Source organism: Neomonachus schauinslandi, chromosome 8 (genome assembly GCF_002201575.2).
Source record: "Neomonachus schauinslandi chromosome 8, ASM220157v2, whole genome shotgun sequence".
Lineage (NCBI taxonomy): Eukaryota > Metazoa > Chordata > Mammalia > Carnivora > Phocidae > Neomonachus > Neomonachus schauinslandi.
In genome coordinates this window covers 28,407,206-28,425,847 of record NC_058410.1, presented here as the reverse complement: position 1 = coordinate 28,425,847, position 18,642 = coordinate 28,407,206, and the positions used below count along the sequence as shown (strand labels likewise).

The window sequence follows — 18,642 nt, the reverse complement described above, 5'->3', positions numbered from 1 at the left end:
TATTTCATGTTTCCTTTCTCGTCTGCCCCTTTGTCACCAGGTAGACTGGCTGGAGGGAAAACACTGGCCTCAGGGAAACTGTGTGCAGTGTGAAAGATCCGACTCTGACGTCACTCTCATTTATAGCTTTTTCTTTCTTTCTAGAATATGTCTGTGCTGGAGAATCACCACTGGCGATCTACAATCGGCATGCTTCGAGAATCAAGGCTTCTTGCTCACTTGCCAGAGGAAATGACGTAAGCGGTGTAGAGCTGAAACGTACTGATGTCCACACCTTAGAGATCAGCTGCTTTCTCCAGGGCATGCTGGAGACACCAGGGTTAATGGCAGGGAGCCAGCCGACTGCGCTTCCTGCCCGCGCTTGGTTGTCGATCAGGTGTCAGTTACAGCAACCCAGAATCCGAATCTCTCCATGAGCTTTGAAAGGCCCTTGCATAGTCTATGACCTAACATCAGGAAGAAGGATAATAAACAGCTCTCAGCTTTCACACTCTTCAGCATCAATGCTCTGCTTTGTCCAATTCCTGTCTTTTATGTTAGCAACATTGTCCTCCCACGAAGATCCAAATAATAAATATTTATCAAGAAGGAACACAGGAGATCTCAAGCTAGATTTAAGACTAGTTCAATAAAGTTTGTTTTGTAATGGCCAGTCTTAGCAAAAATAGAAGTCAGAAATTCTTTCCTGAACTGTCTCTTGTTAAAGTAACTGAATTGGCCCCGGCCGGTTTTTTTGGCCATTAATTTACCTATGTCTCTTGCATTTGAAACAGAAAGGGAGATACTAGTTTCCTGGTCCACTGTTTGTTAGCCCAGGTATTTAGGCCAAGTCCTACTAAATCCAAGGCCAGTACCTCATTTTCCACATGGTCCTGAGTTAACTGCTGTAACATCTTTCAAGGCCACCACTAATTCTGACGTGTTAAATTAAACGCGCAGAGCCCAGGATAGCTAGAGGAGAATACATAGATAAATCCCTGCACCCTTCTTTCTGAAGGTTGCATAACTTAAAGTCAAGTGCCGAGTTGCATCTCTATAGAACAGGCAGTGTGCTCTGGGCTCCTACGTTATTCCTGGCCCTGTGATACTACCTGGTGCTGTTTCCTAGCACCCAGAGGAATGTGGCATTTGCAGGAAGAATTTTAAATCTGATAGCTTTTTACCTCCTGGAATGAAATAAAACCAATCATCATGCATGGCATAAAAACCTGTGCCTTTTGCTAGAACAGTTGGAAAGATCCAAAGAACTAAATGCAAAAGAACTAAAAACTTGAGTAAGAAATCAAGTAAGAAGGAGAAGAAAGGAGGAGGTAAGTGGCAGGGACAGCTAAAGAAAGAAAGGAGAGAAGGGAGAGAAGGAGAGAGAGCAGACAGGAAAGAACAAAACTAAAGGAAGAAAGGAGGGAAGGACTCGGGACCAGACTTGTCTCACCCGCCTTAATCCTGAGATACGCCTACTCACCCCTATGGATTCCTGATAAAAATGCCATGTTTGTTTTGCCTTTGTAGGATGCAGCGTTATAAATCACTTTTGTGGGAAGAATCACTGTTATGCAATAATTTGAAAAGGAATATTGGGGCAGGTGCAGGAGTCAGTCCTTGTATGCAGTTGCCTATGTATTCATGTTCTCGACCTGGCTGGGGATGACAGATATTTACTTCATACCTATTCATTCAACTCTGTGTGCTCTATGCACCCTACCAAATAAAAGGATATAAAGTTTGACACCATATACCTAAGACGTGGGGGGCAGAGGAGTAAAGAATGAATTCAAACATAAGCGACCATCAACTTCACATAGACTGCTAAATGCAGATGTTATATACAAACCTAAATATATTGAATTTTTATTATTTATTTATTATGGTGGGCAGCAAAGCAAGGTTTATTGAGCGATAACAAAGTGATAGTACAAAGCTCCCAAGGAGGGAGGGGACCTGAGAGGGTTGCCGTATATTGAATTTTTAAAGATGAATTTTTAAAAATAGTTATGGATCTTTTCTTCTATTGATTACCTTCTCTGTGTGAGGTAAAGCTCTAATTTGCTTATTTTTCCAAAATATCTCATTTTCCCTATACCATTTGTCGACTAATATATTGCTTGCCCACTGGTTTTTAATGGTGTCTTAACTACCCATGATTCTTTTTTAAGTTCCGGTATCTTTCCTGGCCTGTTTTGTTCCGTTGGTGTATCTTCCCATACCATAGCATAGTCACTATTATTATCTTCCTCATTAGTACTATCATTATGCCCTTTTCTCCCCATGCAAATCTGAATGTTTGAGCTGGTTTCAACTCTTTAGGAGCACAACCCAAACTCCTGCAATTCTATCCGTCTTTTTGTGTCCCACTTAAAGCATGCATTTCTAGTCGATTTTCAGGTTTTAGACCCATGGTTACCATGGGAATGTATAAACTACCACAACTTTGTTCACTCAAGGTTTCAATCACGCTGTACAGTTATTAGCACACCTCCTGCCCAAAGACAGAAGTGACCGTGGGTGAGAGAATCCCCCTTGGGCTCAGAGGGACTGGACTCTCGGTGACAAACAGAATCAAAGGCAGAAATGAGGTTACAAGCCACCTGATGGTGGCAGAATCAATCACCCTCCTCAAAAGGATCTGCTTTGTGTGTGTGTGTCTTCTCTTTCCCTCTTGTGGATGCAGACAGGATATTGAACAGCAGCTGGGCTCCTTGATCTTGGCAACAGACATCAACAGGCAGAATGAATTTCTGACCAGATTGAAAACGCATCTCCACAATAAAGATTTAAGACTGGAGGATGTACACGACAGGCATTTTATGCTTCAGGTAAACAACAACAACAACAACCCAAAGGCTGCCATCCTTGCTGAGTAAAAACGCTTCTTCGGGATGTGATCAGTCACTTTAGCACCTGTGAGAAGGAGTATCCCCCACGGGATAAGTTAGAGCAGTGACCAACCTTATGAAAAGCTCTGAGACACATGAAATTTTTAAGTGGTTTCCAAGCAAGCAAAATCTGGGTTTCGTGTCATTAAGTTGATAATCTCTCACTTTTCCTTGATCGGTAGCCGAGTAACCATAAAGTAGCCCTGCGGGACGATTGTACGTGGTAAGAACCTACCATGTTTTGTGGCTCGATGTAGAAGTGACCACTGTGATACCTGTACAATTTAGAAATACTGTTTCTGTATCACAAAACTAGATTATATAAACTGTAGTACGAACAAAATTGAAAACCAAGTAATCTTCCTTCACGTAAAACCTGTTTCATCAAACCCTGCTTTACTTCCTGTTATTCCTAAATTCATCACTCACAAACATGTTTACCTAGTCTTACCAATTTTAGACGCCAATCAATAAATTAGGTTAAGTTTAACTGAATGAACTAAATTGTGTCAGGCGCGACCCTTCCTGCTTCATTCCACGGCAAGAAGCCATTTGTGACATGAGAACAAGAAGACGAGTGGACCCCAGGAGTGGAGGTCTGAGCTGGTGTCTAAACCAGAGCCCTTTTCTTGTATTTTCTCTTGTCTTCCTTCTTTCCTTTTGGCACAAAAGGCTGAATGGATGGACCCTGGATTCATCTAGATAGACCAACTTTACCCAGGGAAATGGCGCTGCACACGGCAGACTGACCCGGACAGTGGTTTTGTTCCATGCTTTCCTGCTGCCCTCCGTGGCTGTCCCCAGTGCTCCATCCTTCTGAGAAAATGCCTTCCTCCCAGCTGTAGAACTAGGTCTCTGTCCTTCTTTTCTTTCCAAACTCGTGTTCAGTCCCTGGGTGCCACAAAGATCAGGGTATCTGGTGCTCACGACTCCAGCTTGGTTGGGAGTAGCTGAAAGAATTGGCCGGCACACTTGCATTTCAAAAGGAAAGCTTGCTAACGCAAATGAATTCCTGAAGGGCAGAGCCTGGGGGTGACTTCTGCCCCTCACCTACTCCATCTGGACTGGTGTCCCCCTCAACAATCAAACTGGTAACTTTAATATGATCAGGGCTTTCCCAGACGCCAGCACGGTCAGCGATTCTATGATGCCAAGGAACTGAGTCAAAACAGATAGACTTTGCTGGTGGGCAGGGAGCGCTAGCGGGGGCCCATCTCAGCGGGCGGTGGTTAAGGGAGGAATCTACTTTTCTGGGAATTCAAGGTAACCCTCTTAGAGTCAGCATCCCCGATCCAGACCAGTGTGAGGTAAGCCTTGAATGAGCTTTGCAAATAACACGCTCCAAGGTTTGATAGGACCGAGCTCCCTGGCTGGCAGTCGGGGCTTGCTTAGGACACATAGACACAGGCACGAGAGCGCACGCAGAAGCGAAGTGACACACGGAGTCTGTCAGTGTGGCCACTGTGAGGGTGAGGTCCAAATGATCTCACTGGAACCTGGCTGGGGCCCCTGCGGCTTCCCTGCTCTCAAGGGGTGGGGCGAGAGAAGGAGCCAGACCTCCCGCTTTCTTTGGCCACCCCACCCCAAGCCTTCTCCAGAAAGCTCTGTGTCCTTGGACGGTGGCTCTTCTCTCCTTCTCAAAGCTATAAAGTGGGAATTCTGAATGAAGGTTTTGTGTGGTGGTGAAGAAGTGCTGTTTCTTGAAGAGGCGCTCTGTAAATACGGGCTTGGGACCATGAGGCACCCTGGAGGGTGGGACGGGCCCTTGGGCATAGGGTGTATTTGCTGCTGAGGGTCATCCTCTGACCATCTCTCCCCGCCCTGTCATTTCTCAGATTGCCTTGAAGTGTGCCGACATTTGCAATCCTTGCAGAATCTGGGAGATGAGCAAGCAATGGAGTGAAAGAGTCTGTGAAGAATTCTACAGGCAAGGTTAGTAGTGATCTGACAGCTGAGCTCTCCCCGCCCCTCTTCCTGTTGGACGTTTATCCTAATCAAACAGGAAATGGCAATCTATCATGACATTTGTTCTTTCATCAACTCTTTCCTAACCTTTCTCTTTGACTCTCTTGCAAAACATCTGGCCCTTTTTTGGAAATAATTTAAAAATAAATAACACTGTCTTACTATAAAAACAGGTAGTCAAGAGGTATAATAAAAATGAGCAAAAGTGGGAAATAAATATATGTGTGTGTATATATTTATATATATGTATATGTAATTTTTTTAATGGCTTTTCTCTGTGGATATAAGAATGTGAGGGGCAGCTTGATTTTTACTCTGACCTTCATTTTAAAGAGCTTAACACAGCCTAAAGGCGAAATGCCGTTTGGGGTCAATGTTTTCAGCTCTGAAGGGACTTAGACTCCTTCTGTATTCCTTCCCCTGGCTTCCTTAAACAAAGTTAATAATGAACCCGAGCACAGCTGACCAAGAATTGAGCTCATCCTCTCAAACATATTCAGGGAGAAGAGAAATGGCCTCAAGTTCGGGTATAATTTTTAAGAGGTTAACCTCATTCAGAAATAAGGCTATGAATTAGCGAACAGGATCCTGACGCTGGGTGGGATATCGGCCTTTAAACACAGCCTTGTTTCTTCAGGCCTGGTTTCAGTGCTCAGGATGTTTGTTCAGGCACAACAGTGCCCTGATGTTAGTGACAGGATCAGGTTTGAGAGGCTGAGAACAAATAAAGCCTGAAGTGTCCCACATACCAGCTCTGTGGGGAGGTCAAGTAGCGACAGTGAGGCTTTTGGAGAAGCTTCCATCGAAAGATGTGTCAGTGTCATTGAGATGGTCCCAAAGGCAGAAGACAAAGCAGAAGGGGTTGGGTTCACGTGGGGCCAGGAGGCTCTGCTACCATCTCTTTCGCTCAGAGGAAAAGCGCTCATGGAGTGCCCACAACTCTGTGTGACTTCACTTCGACTGAGTGCGAGTGGCTAGAAGTCAAAAATCAGTTCTCTTGTGGCCTATGATATAAAATCTCGACCGAGAGAAAACAAAAGGAAATATGATGAAATTGGAACAGGAGGCTTAGATCAGACAAGTATTTACTCTGTGATATAGAAAATATTGAAATAGCAATATGAGAGAAGGGCTAAGATCCTCATGCTTGGAAATCAAACGATGGGGCAGAAAAGAGATTCTCCTCTGTCCCTCTTGGTTTTGACTCAGTCATCTGCCCCTGTTGGCACTGATTGCCATTTAACCCTTTCCTTTGCTTATCTTACCTCCTATTTAGATGATGAGCAACTTGAGGCAGGGGGCCATGTCCCTTGGGCAGATAGTAAGCCCCACGGAGCTGGGGAATTGAAGTTATTAACTACATGGAGTAAATAGGACCAACCAAGAAAGGGAATCCATAAGATCTCTTTACCAAAACCCGTTGTTGTCCTAACAATATATGCACATGCAGTGTTATAAGATAGAACAAACTAGAACACCTGTAACTCTGACCACAAAAGGTGAGCTTCCATGCACTTTGCTCTGGTGTGTCTCCTGGCAGAGAAAGGAATACAGAGAGGATATGTCAGGTCCTTTTTAATTTAATAGCATTATGGTCATGCAGAAGTTTTACCTGTTTAAAAGGAGAAAGAAAGACTGGACTCTCTGGTCATCCAAACTGCCTATCCTCTTTAGGGAATTAATTTTTGTAATTCTATAAGCACCATTTGTATCATTTTGATCAATCTTATTCTGGCTCTCAGTTTAGGATTTGGGTTTCCACAGACTGCTCATAGTCTTAGCCCAAGTATCTTTAATTGCTCATGATGCTGAGCAGAGGAAAACTTTTAAAATCAAGGTTGAGGACTTAGGGGGGAAGGAAGATGACATCCCATGAATTAGGAAAATAGCATTAAATTCCGAGAACAGAAATTAGGATTCTGAACATCATTCAACTCCCTCCTCTCCATGTTTTAAGGAAGTAGAATCTCTGTCTTATAACCACCGATTGATAGCTTCTCAATCAACCGAGATTCCCAAGAGTTTCTATTGAACATCTGCTTCCAGCTTTGTCTAAACCTTAGCACAACTGTTAATTTCCCTATGTACAAAGCCCCATGGAGGGGTCGTGAAGGATACAAAGAAGTATAGTTAATGGTTCATAACCTCAAGATACTAGGCAGTAAATTTCCTGGAGGAGCAAAATGATGCAACTTTTCTCTTTGTATTCTCTACATTGATTAACAGAGAATCTGAAATGTACAGTTCTTTATAAGTCTATGTTGAATGAATACCTGATCTAATTGGATGACCTCTCAGTGGAGGTCACAGGAGAAGATTGGTACTGAGGACATAGACTCTGAACTGGATGTGTTGGAGGATGTGTAGTTAGCGTCCTGTATTTTCCAATAGGAGAGCCATGAAGCATATGTGACTAGTTAAATTTAAAATAATTAAATTTAATTAAATTCAAATTTTAGTTCCTCGGTTTTATTGATCATATTGCAAAAAGCCACTATGCTGGGCAGTGCAGAGAACATTTCCATCATTGCCAAAAGTCCTGTCGGATGCTGTTGGTCTGCCTAGGGAGGGATAGACATGGACAAAGGCACTGAAATGGGGACCTGCTTCATATAGCAACCCGGACCCATAGAAAGCAAGAATGTGGGGATTTGTGGATTTGTACACTAACCAGGCTCAAGTAGAGAACATGACAATGAGAGTCATCTTAGAAAGTGCAATTGAGGCAACACATATATTCGAAGTAGAAGAAATACTGAAGGAAGAAAACTAGCTAAGAAGCAAACACTAAAAGTGAGTTATTAATAAGCCAGAATAGAGTCAAGCAGAGTGTGAATAGGGGAAAAAAGATGTCCCAAGAGAGGAATAAACAGGATTTGATGCCACAATATGGAAGGTGAAGGGAAGGGAGAAATCAAAGATGATTCCTCCAAAGTGTCAAGCCTGACTGAAAAATCACGATGAATAGAATTATGGCAGTTAGGAGTAGAACTCATTTTAATATTAGAACTCATTTTATTTTTTTTTTAAGATTTTATTTATTTATTTGACAGAGAGAGAGAGATAGCGAGAGCAGGAACACAAGCAGGGGGAGTGGGAGAGGGAGAAGCAGGCTTCCCGCGGAGCAGGGAGCCCGACGCGGGGCTCGATCCCAGGACCCTGGGATCATGACCTGAGCCGAAGGCAGACGCTTAACGACTGAGCCACCCAGGCGCCACCCATCATGCCCTGTCCTCAGAAGGCTATTATCATCTGGCTTCCCTGGGTTCTTCAGGTTAAGCCACACTGATCTCCTTACCTCAGTCGTGAGAATAACCAGGGCCCAGGGGACCACAGGAGGCAGGGCTACAGGCTTAAAACAAATGACAGAGGTGTGGCAGCTCTTAGGTTCCAGCTCAGCTGTTAGGTGCAGACACTTTGGAGCCAGACTTTTAGGTTGGAATCTAGGCTCCCCCCTTTATTAGTAATGTGACAACTTGGGTCAAAATACTTCCCTTCATCTCAGTTTCTTCATCTGTAATATGGGTACTACAATGAAGTTGTTATGAGGATAAAATTAATTAACATATGTAAAATGCTTAGAATAGTGCCTGGCACGCACTAAGCACAATACAAATGTTGTATTTGGATCTCCTCTCGTTTAGAGGTGTACATTCACAACTGTGAACTCAGCTAATGTTTCTGAGGACCAGCTTCTCTACTGATTAACCAGACTGTTTTTCCCAACACAAAATTTACCCATAACCTTTCAGCCCCCGAAGGACTGATAAAGTATTCTGATAAAGCTTTACATGGTACATTTCGCCTTTGGTCTTCTAGCTGGCAAAGGCATTGAAAAGAAGTATTTTTCTGAATTTTATACTTTTTTTTAACTTTAGTTACACAAGGTGACACTAAGTCAGATTAAAGGTGATAATCTTTATTTCTGCTTAATATTGTAGCTATAGACGGAGATGTTCCTCAAGTGAGATTTTCTAGTCCCTCACCCCCACCCATTTCCTGCCTACTCACTATTCCTGGTTGTTCAGAGGAAATCAGACTAGGCTCAGGCAGGGGGAAAGGCTGGGGGAGCACAAAATCTGTTCTCTTAACCTGTAACTTAAAGCCAGAACTTCTATTTCATGTAGGAAATTGCTCATTACTTGTATCCTTGTTTTTATAGATCTTAGTCAAAAGTTTATTCTAGCCCCAGAGCATACCTATTTACAATGAGCCTATTGTAAGTTGTCCTTGACACTCTTGATATTTTAAATTTTCAGAAGCTACCAGAGCACGCGGGTGTTAGGGAGTTCCTAATGGTAACAGGCAGCAAACGGTAATTCCCAGAATAACTTCTTTGAACTAGATCACTAAAGCTAGCAACACTCATTTTTACAAATTCTAGATTACCAGTGTTTCTTCTTCTTTCTTCTTAGGTGACCTTGAACAGAAATTTGAACTGGAAATCAGTCCGCTTTGTAATCAACAGAAAGATTCAATCCCTAGCATACAAATTGGTGAGTTGAATTCAGTTTTAATTTTTTTTTCAGTTTTAATTTTAAATAAATACTTTTGGTACCTCTGCCAGAGTCACAAAGAAAAGAAAATCTACACGCAGCCTTTGAAAAATCCAAACTGGAGGTTTAATGAATGGCTGAGTCCAAATAAACCCTCTAATCATGACTGATCTACTGGGTAATTTCCAACTGAGCAACTATGAAAAATGGAGTAAAGGCTTTGTGTCAGACCCTTAACTAGCCTCTATTAACTTCGTAGTTCAGAATCGAATCAAAACCAAATCGAGTAGAAGGAAAGTCATGAGAACCAACTATTTGCTGCTGAGGAACAGATTAGTTCACACTGTTTAGAACCTGATGAGTGGGAAGTCGGCAGAATCAACCTTGAGGACCTTTCCAATCTGCCCCACTACCCTTCATCCCCAACGCAATCCCAAGGGCCCATGCTCTGCAAACCATGTTATCGCTTGTGGCCCAGGGTCCCATGCTTCTTTACTCTCCACTTCAAAACTTACTTTCAGTCTTATTCTCAAGAATCAATTGCAGTAAACTGTTCAACTGTGATGCTAATGCATCTAAAATAATTATTACTTTATGCATAAAATCATTAAACAAATCAAATGGTGGAAATTTCAGGCACATAGGAAATTATTTTTGATCCAGTAAGAATTTCTATCAGTTCTTAAAACACTCTACCAATTCCATCTACATTTAAGGCAAGTCCTTCATTCCCTTGCAGTTCCTTCCAGTTAAAACCAAACTTAGAAGTTGAACTCTCTTACTCATAAACTAGCCCTGACATGTCCTAGCTCCCACAGACCTCAGAGAGCTTAATGCATTCACAGGGTGCAGCCCTCTGCAAGGCTCAAGGCTTAAAGCCCCTACTTGGGAGGGAACAGGGCATCAGAAAAAATAAGCTGAAAATTAGGAAAACCAGAGCAAGTTACTCAAATAATAGTATGCTTATAATCACTGGGAGTCAAACCGAATCCACAAAAGAGTCATAAAGTCATCCTCAGGAAATAGAAACAAAATTAATCTAGTTACAAAGATTTGAATAATGTATGCAAATATTAAAATAGATATATTGAAATTATGGGATTATTGGTGATCCATTTTTTTCCAAATTGCCCTTAGTATTGTTATGTTGTTTTTACAATTAAACTGATTCTTTCACCCAAAAAAGGAAAAGGTGGGAGTGTTATAAAAAAAATAAAAATTAAATTAAAAAAAACAACCAGGAAGAATCCAGGGCAATGACATAGCTACAGAATCCCTGGGACAGTGTGGGGAGGGGAGCAGCATCAACAGAAATCAGACTTGGTGTCCTTGGAGCCAATCCCCCCCCTCTCGGGTTGCTTTAGTTATGGAGGTTCTGCAGATGCGATTTAAAAGGAATAGACCCTGACCAAATTCCCAACCCTGGGGCCCTGTTCGTTAAGCTCTGGCTAGAAGGAAATTTGCCAGGCTCCTGTTAAAGACATTTTGTGACAAGCATTCACATCGTTAAGCACACAACCTGGATTTGCAAGAGAGACCTGATTTTAGAGATTCTACCCTGTTGTTGTTATGAGAACACATTTATTTTGTCAGATCATATGTCCTGGTTTTCAGCACAGGAAAATGTGGTTACCATAGATACCTGTTTTAAAAATGGGGTGGGGATTGAGTGAATAGGAAAGTCTCAGGGATGCTACACCAGCACACCAATAATAGAGAGAAAGAGAAGGTGATGATAAAACAACCCTTCGTACATAAATCTTTCTCGGTCTCTGTTCCACGTCTCCGGGCTCTGTAGGGTCAGGATTGGGAGGTGTGGTGTGAAGGGGTAGATCAGGCTAAACTGGAAAAATCCAAAGATAGACAGAGTCTGATGGGAGCTGCAGGCTTCAGCCTCCCAGACGAGGATTTTGCCAGCGGGTCTTAAGTAAAGCAGCTATTTCCTCTGCCCTGATTCTCCTGGGGCTGAAACTGTCCCCTCTCCTTTTCCTGTCCCAATCCACAGTGAGAATTTCCCCACGTGCCATCTCAGGTTTAGATCTGATTTTCTGTTTAAGTCATTCATATTCACCCAAGTGGAAGTGGGATTTAAAATCCCTTTCCCGGGCTCCTGGGTGGCTGAATCGTTAAGCGTCTGTCTTCAGCTTGGGTCAGGATCCCAGGGTCCCGAGATCCAGCCCCGCATCGGGCTCCCTGCTCCGCGGGAAGCCTGCTTCTCCCTCTCCCACTCCCCCTGCTTGTGTTCCCTCTCTCACCGTCTCTCTCTCTGTCAAATAAATAATTAAATAAATAAAATCTTTAAAAAATAAAAATAAAATAAAATCCCTTTCCCTCTCTCCACCAAATTCTGCATTTTAGAAAGAAGATATTAGATGGAATGAATCTCTAATTGGTGAAAGCTATAGGAGGGGGAGGAGAAAGAGGCTTGCTTTCAATCCCTGTTTGCTCTGAGGCCACCATGTATCCCTTCCCCCACTCCCAGCCCTCCAGGAGGACAAAATCCAGGCAGTCAGTCTGTGGTTGCTTGCATAGAAGAGAGAGCTTGACACAATGCACTGGGAACGGATGGGACAGTTTCCCAAATGCGATCATGAAGAAGTCACTTTCATTTGAAAAAGTACCTCCTGGTGTCTATTCAGACTTCAAATCTACTTTCCTAATCTACTATGAGAGGTCTTTACGTCGGACAAGTAGAAATACGGAGGGATAATCCCCTAGTAACGTCAGGAAGAAAATGAGTTGATTTTTAAGTACCAGATTTTTGAATGTTGGATTTGTAACTTTTTTATATTAAGGTAAACTTGATAAATATTTACACTTTAAACTTGAGAATAGTATAATTTTGTGAACTGCCTTTCTAATATCAAATCTCTCTTACGGTGAAGGATATTAGAAATTAGATATGGAGGTTATGGAGGTAGTGAAGAAAATTCGGGAATAGCAAACAAGAACATTCAAAGAAATCCCTACTTGCTGACTCCCTATATAACCTTATCGTTGGCTTAAAATTTCCTCCTTAGGTTTGGGTGAGCTAAAATGACCTCATAATACTTAAATCATATTTCACATATGATGAGATAATGCAGAAATGTGAAATAACATTTTGCATTCCTGCATCCTTTTTCCATCTCTGTAGCATCCTCAAAGGCCAAGCATCTGCTCTTTGTTCAATAAAAAGATCAGCAAATCAAGCCTTATAATTCACAGCCTTGTGAACATAAAGTGTCAGTTGGTGGAAAATTCGTTATGCTGAAAAAACCCTTGCCTTTTCTCCCCACACCTACATTTCAATAAAACCTAAGTATGTCCAAGTTTGTGATTATTCCAATCATCCCAGCCTAGACTGAAAATCGTCTTGGCTTTAATAAATCATATTTAATATGGAAAGCACCCTAACATTGAAATATGACTAGAACACAAGGAGTCTAAAATAATTAAGAGAACAGACATATCTAATATCAACCAATCGTATCTGGTCATTAACATAGGGATTTTATGCAGGTAAAAATCCGTATTGAAGATGAGTGAACTTGACTTTCTAATTTAGTCGCTTAACATAATTGAGAGTAAGACAAAACCGTGGATCAATACTCTTGAAAAAATATCCTACAGGGTAAACATATGAATTCTCCAGATGGGTCTAAACAACGATGTGCCCCTTCCTGATATCGTTCACCCTTTCCTCCCCTCCCCCACCCCCTCCTCAGCTCCCACACAGACTTTTTCCTAGCTTTCTGTTCAAATGTCTTTCTCCCTCAGCAAATAATAACAGCCAACATGTATTGAAAGTTTACTAGGTGCCAGGAGCTTTCTGAGCATTTCACTTGCCTCAAGTCATTTCATTGTCCTAACAACCCTATGGGTTTGGGACTCTTCCTAGCTCCTTTTTACAGATGAGGAAACTGAGGCCCGAGGGGTTAAGAAACAAGCCCTAGGTGACACACCTGGTGCTCCTAAACCAAAGGGTAGGGAGCGAGTCATCTTTTGCCTCCGTATCTCTGGGTCGGGCACAGAGCGGCGTCCCACCTGGGTCTGGGAGGGAGGAAGGCGAGGGTTGTACCGCCTTCACGGGGCTGAACTTGGCCTTGCCTGTTCTAGGTTTCATGACCTACATTGTGGAGCCACTTTTCCGGGAGTGGGCCCGTTTCACGGGCCACAGCGCCCTGTCTGAGAGCATGCTACGTCACCTCTCCCACAACAAAGCCCAGTGGAAGAGCCTGTTGCCCAAGCAGCACAGAAGCGGCGGCGCGGAGCACGCAGGCCCGGGGACTGAGAACCAGGAGCAGACTGGGACCAAAGGCGACGCCCCATAGTCCCAGCCCCGCTGCCCCTGCTCCACGCAGACCGAAGGAGAACCTCCTCGAGCAGAGGCCTCCTGAGAGGGTGGCAGCTCTGGGGGGGGTCTCGGCGACCAGCCCAGCCCCGCGCTGGGTGTCGTCCCCGGGGCTCTCTGCAAGGCCACCCTCCTCCTACTCACCTGCCTCCTCTCCTTTTTCCAAGTGTACAGAAGCCATCCGTCACCTCAGCATTCGCTGCCGAAATAAGCAACTCCATTCAGGAACGTGGGAGCCGATTCTGGGGGGTGGGGGGAGGCAGGTTGGCCCCTCAAGGAGAAGACTGGGGAGTAAGAAAGAGGTGCTCCTGCCATGTCCCCCTCGGGCCCTGGGTCACACTGTGACAGGCGACAGTGGCTAAGTCCAGAGCGTTTTTAGCATTTGCCATCTGACTGCTGATCTGCATGGCAATAACACCAGCACACTGGGCGCTCCAAGGAGATGGGTCTTAGGTGCCAGAGCACAAAAGAGAACGTGAGAAAGGACCTTCTATTTTAATAATAATTATTATTATAAAAATAATAATAGATCTTTTTAACTTTTCTATTTTATGCACTAGACAATGGATCTAAAACTTGGGACTAAGATCACTCAATGTACCCAAACTTGAACAGGGGGGGTTCATTGTTTCGTTACTGACTTGATGCCGCTTTGGGTCAGAGATTTGGCGTCTGCTCAGTTTAAGAGACCGCGTTTCCTATCCGATCCGAGGGGAAGGTGCTGTACAGTTCATTCCTTTGCACCATTAGCCGATCTGTCTTTTATCAGTAACTCAGATCCCGTGACATGTTTATATGCACACGTGTCCATTTTCTGTAAATACGCAGCGCTACTGATGCCCATGCCAAAATACGTGAGTATTATGGGATTGCTACCTGTATAAACAACGGCACTGTGAACAGAATCCTGTTAGTTTCAATCCAAGAGAATGCGTTTGTAAATCTGGCATAGAGTTTATTCATATACTGTTGTTTGCAGATAAAGGCCTTAACTTTAAACATCTTTCACCTTCTGAAAGCTGCCCGACCTCCATCCTCACAGATATCCTTCTGAACTGCCTTCCCATGCCCGTCTTTGCGCTTTCCAGCTAAGGTCACAAACCAAAACTGACTGAAGTCTTTGAGGAAATATTCTGGAAACTTCACCCGCATTCCGCTTGAGACCATAGTGTTTCATCTATGAGCCTCGTTTCCTCAGATTAACAAGACCTTTCCACAAGCCTGAAGTCACTTTTCAACCCAGCGCTCATGTTGCACACTCTGTTCCAACAAGCCAGCTGATGAGCTCGCGTTTGTGTGACTCTTGTCTTGGACCGTGGCGGTGTGTCAACCTCGCAGGAGACGCGGCGGGTCTCACAAACCTCCTGTGACCCTGTCGTCTACCCATCAGGGAACTCCCTGCTCTCCCACCACAGATTTGTCTGTCGTGGCTACAGTACCAAAGCACCTTTGGTTTATGGTTGGCGTGCATTTCTTTGGCGTTAGTAGTAACTGGATTTTTCTTTCTCCTTAATTTCGTGTGAACAACTACTCAGTTATTTAGCTGAAGTTAACATTATTTAAGTCAAGAAAACATTTCAGGTTTTCGGCCGAATTTACCTTCCTGGCAGGTCATCGTGGTTTGTTACGGTTCTAGCTAACAGAGTCACCTTGGAATCTGCTTGCCGTTTTCTCTGCAGACTCTTGGTCGGACAATCAGTTCGTTACAGCATCCTTCTCTAGTGACTAAACTCCATGCATTCAACCTTTTTCCTTAAAAGTTCTAGCATAAGTAATGTTACGTGAAAATTGGCATGTCCCTCTCTTCTTACCTTTAAATAACATTATAGTGGGGGAACGATAATCTGATCATTTCTGCCACTACCGAGCTGTTTCGCAAGCTGACAAACTGACAGCGGACTCTCGTTTTCTACATGCAACTCTTGTGGGTTTTGTCCCTTCCTAACGTACAAATGAAATGTTCGAAACTTGACGGATTTGTATTAAGTTTCTGTAGAGAGACTGAGGTTTGCCGAGTGAAGGTTTAGGGGGAAATTTTGGAAAGTTGGTTATATTTTCATTAAAGTAGGAGAGATTGTCAGATGGCACTAGAGAAAGTGTGAAAACCTCATGAAATGGGTGGCTGATAAGTTGAAATTGTTGATATGGGTAAGAGAGAAGTTGTGAAATCTTAACACTAACTTTTTTTCTCTGTAATAACTATGAACTGACACCTGATTCTTTATTGATTTAATCCTCTGAAGCTCTCAGCTTGGTGAGGCCCCAAAAGAGAACATGTTGAATGTATTCCTGCTTCCAAATCTCTCTTACTTTGGTCTGATGATGCAGAGAGAGCTTTTGTGTGGTCTGTGTTTAACGTTCATGAGATCAAATGAAGGAAAGCAATTGTCAAGGATGATACAGTGGAGAAAAGGGAAGATGCTATTTTAGTGAATGGGGCCTCTGCCTTGGGTTTAAGAAATGGACTTTGTTTAAATTATATTTATATTGTAACTTACATAAGTAAGATTGGAGGCATTTTTAGTAGTTCCAAGTTCGTAGGACAAAAGTCTATGTTACAATTAGGTCTTGAAGAAGAGCTCACAAAGAAAACCACCAAATACCCGACTATGAAGCAGCTACTAGTACAATCAAAATTTGAAGTAAAAGGAGACACGATGCATAAACTAGATGCATTTTTGTCCTTTCAACCATCTGGAGTTCTCTTGAGTTCTTTGCTTTTTGGCAAAAAAAAAAAAAGAAAGAGAATGTGAAAACTTTTTTTCCCTGCCTACTAGCGGCTCCCCTTCCACAGAGGAGCTCTGTTGCTAGTTAAGACACAGCTGTTGGATCATCCATGGATTTTATCTTTATAGTCTCCTCCTGGTCCATGGACCACCAATAGTTGACTTACCAAGTTTAATTCTGTCAGTACTTGAGAAGAAAGGAATCAAAGGGCTATTTTTAGTAAGCAAAATAGAGTTCAGATCAAATGAAGAGAGAGAAAATATGTATCACTGCCAGGCCTGATCGTCAAAGCCTGCTTCTCCTTTAACAGCATCCGTGAATAGTCAGAAACTCGTTCTTGAAGCCCTGACCTACCCATAACTCCTCTAGGCTGAGGAAAAATCCCACTCCGTTTCCACCTGCTTAAGGCTTCCCACAAAGGCATTTGGAGCGTGTCCGGCGACACTGTCTTCAGATAGTGCTTCCTACAAAACACAGACTTGTTTTGTAATCTTTTCTCATGTTGAATCAGATCTGCTCACTGATTTGAATTTGGTTATGAGCTTGTGTCTCACTGTATTTCTTATGCTTTGTTCTTTTAAGCAAACCCTTAAAATTGTGTTGTTCTGTGTACACATGTGAGATTTGGGGGGAAAAAAAACCTTGTGAGTTTTGCTCAAAATGTGGCCTAAATATCCATTGGCATGTCTCGATGAACAATTGAAAATAAAGATAATTTCTTAAAAACATCAAAGTATGAAAATATACTGATTCTCACCAGGTAACATGTTACCAGCAAACCAATCAGATTCAACAAAAAAGGCCCACTGCTCAGGAGAGGAAACTTTCAAGGGAAAAATGCACAGAGACAGACATGGTCTCCATGTGACTCATTCTACTTGGGGCTGCAGGAACAGCCCCGTCCATGAAGGCCTCACTTGCCAGTTAATCCCAAGTTAGGGAAAGAAGGCTCTCTTTCTCCCACCATTCAATTCTACACTTCTTCTGAGTCCTGATATTTTTGTTTCACATTTGTCAAACTCATATATGAGTGAGAATGAGGTAGAGTGGATTAGGTTGTAAAGACAAAGCCGACTTCTTTCAATAAGTACCTGTGAAAAATATGGTCTTGCAGATTTCAGGACTGGAAACCATCAAGAACAATAGAACAGTTCAGGCAGGACAACTGAGTCTCCTAAACTTATCTGGAAATAGAGGAGAAAAACACCACCACCCTTGTTTCCCAGGAACAACCTTGTATCTACATAGTCTCTTCATGCCCCTTTTTATTAACATTGGATTCAAAATCTCACTGATCCCTTCATGCTTCCCTGTGTCTGAATACAAAGCCCCTTTTTCATGTGTGGATATTTGATAATATAAAATCAAAATCAAAATTGAAACCCCAATGGTTTTCCAAGGAACAGTCAGACATGATTTCCAAATGTTCCCGGGAAACTAGCTGAGACATTGTGAAATAAGTCAAGCCTATGTGAGCAATTGAATTTCGATTCCACAAATATTGATTGAGGATCTACCATGTGCCAGAGATTGCACTAGATACTTGGAATATAAAAACAGCTCCTGAAAACAAAATAAGGATCATTTATCTCCCTTGCATCTATGCCCCCGAAGCCCTAATTCTGGCTGGTGATGGCTCTGTTCCTCTGAGTCAGGGCCCGAAAGGCTTGCTGGTCTTTCACAGGCTCCCCCGGCGGCCTAGGCCAGTGTCTCCCGGCTGCACAGCACTCACATGTCCACACACATTCTCAGCCAGTGCTCTCCGTCTGTCCTAGAGCAGGGCCCAAAGCAAAGGCACTTCTCAAGTAACATCCCCTCAGCCCTGCCTCCGTGACAATGTAGTGGACATGTGAGTAATGACTACACAGGGAGCTTTTAGCTACAGAACAGTCCGCGATGGGGTTTTTTTTTTCCAACTAAGCCAGAGAGATTATTAGAAAAATTTTCAATTTTAGTTGATAGGATTTGAAGATGCATTATTGCCTTGTCTCAGTCATCCAAGCAACGATGTATCTTTGATTCAATTGCCTGAAATGTTTTAAATTCTAGTATTGCAAGATTTAATCTTTAGTAATTTTTTCCCCCTTTTAAGGAAGCAATGCGTAGTGTTTTCAAAGTGTGGGCTCTGGGGTCAACAGACCAGAATTCAAATCCCTTGTTACCACTTGCTGCTTAACTCCAGGCAGATAATTTGATCTCTCTGAGCCTCCATTTCCTACGTGTAAAATGAGAGTAACACCTACCTTCT

At 42.9% G+C, this 18,642-nt stretch overlaps 1 protein-coding gene across 1 annotated transcript in view; it reads left to right on the top strand.

Annotated features, from left to right (window-relative positions):
• Positions 1-13,751, top strand: part of PDE7B (phosphodiesterase 7B) — a 208,643-nt gene extending 194,892 nt beyond the window's left edge. The window contains exons 8-12 of the mRNA XM_021693378.1: positions 145-236; positions 2,669-2,813; positions 4,709-4,805; positions 9,254-9,334; positions 13,433-13,751. Of these exons, the coding sequence (XP_021549053.1) occupies positions 145-236; positions 2,669-2,813; positions 4,709-4,805; positions 9,254-9,334; positions 13,433-13,647 (630 nt within the window). The 3' untranslated portion in view covers positions 13,648-13,751. The remainder of the gene's footprint in view (positions 1-144; positions 237-2,668; positions 2,814-4,708; positions 4,806-9,253; positions 9,335-13,432) is intronic.
• The last annotated feature ends 4,891 nt before the right edge of the window (positions 13,752-18,642 follow it).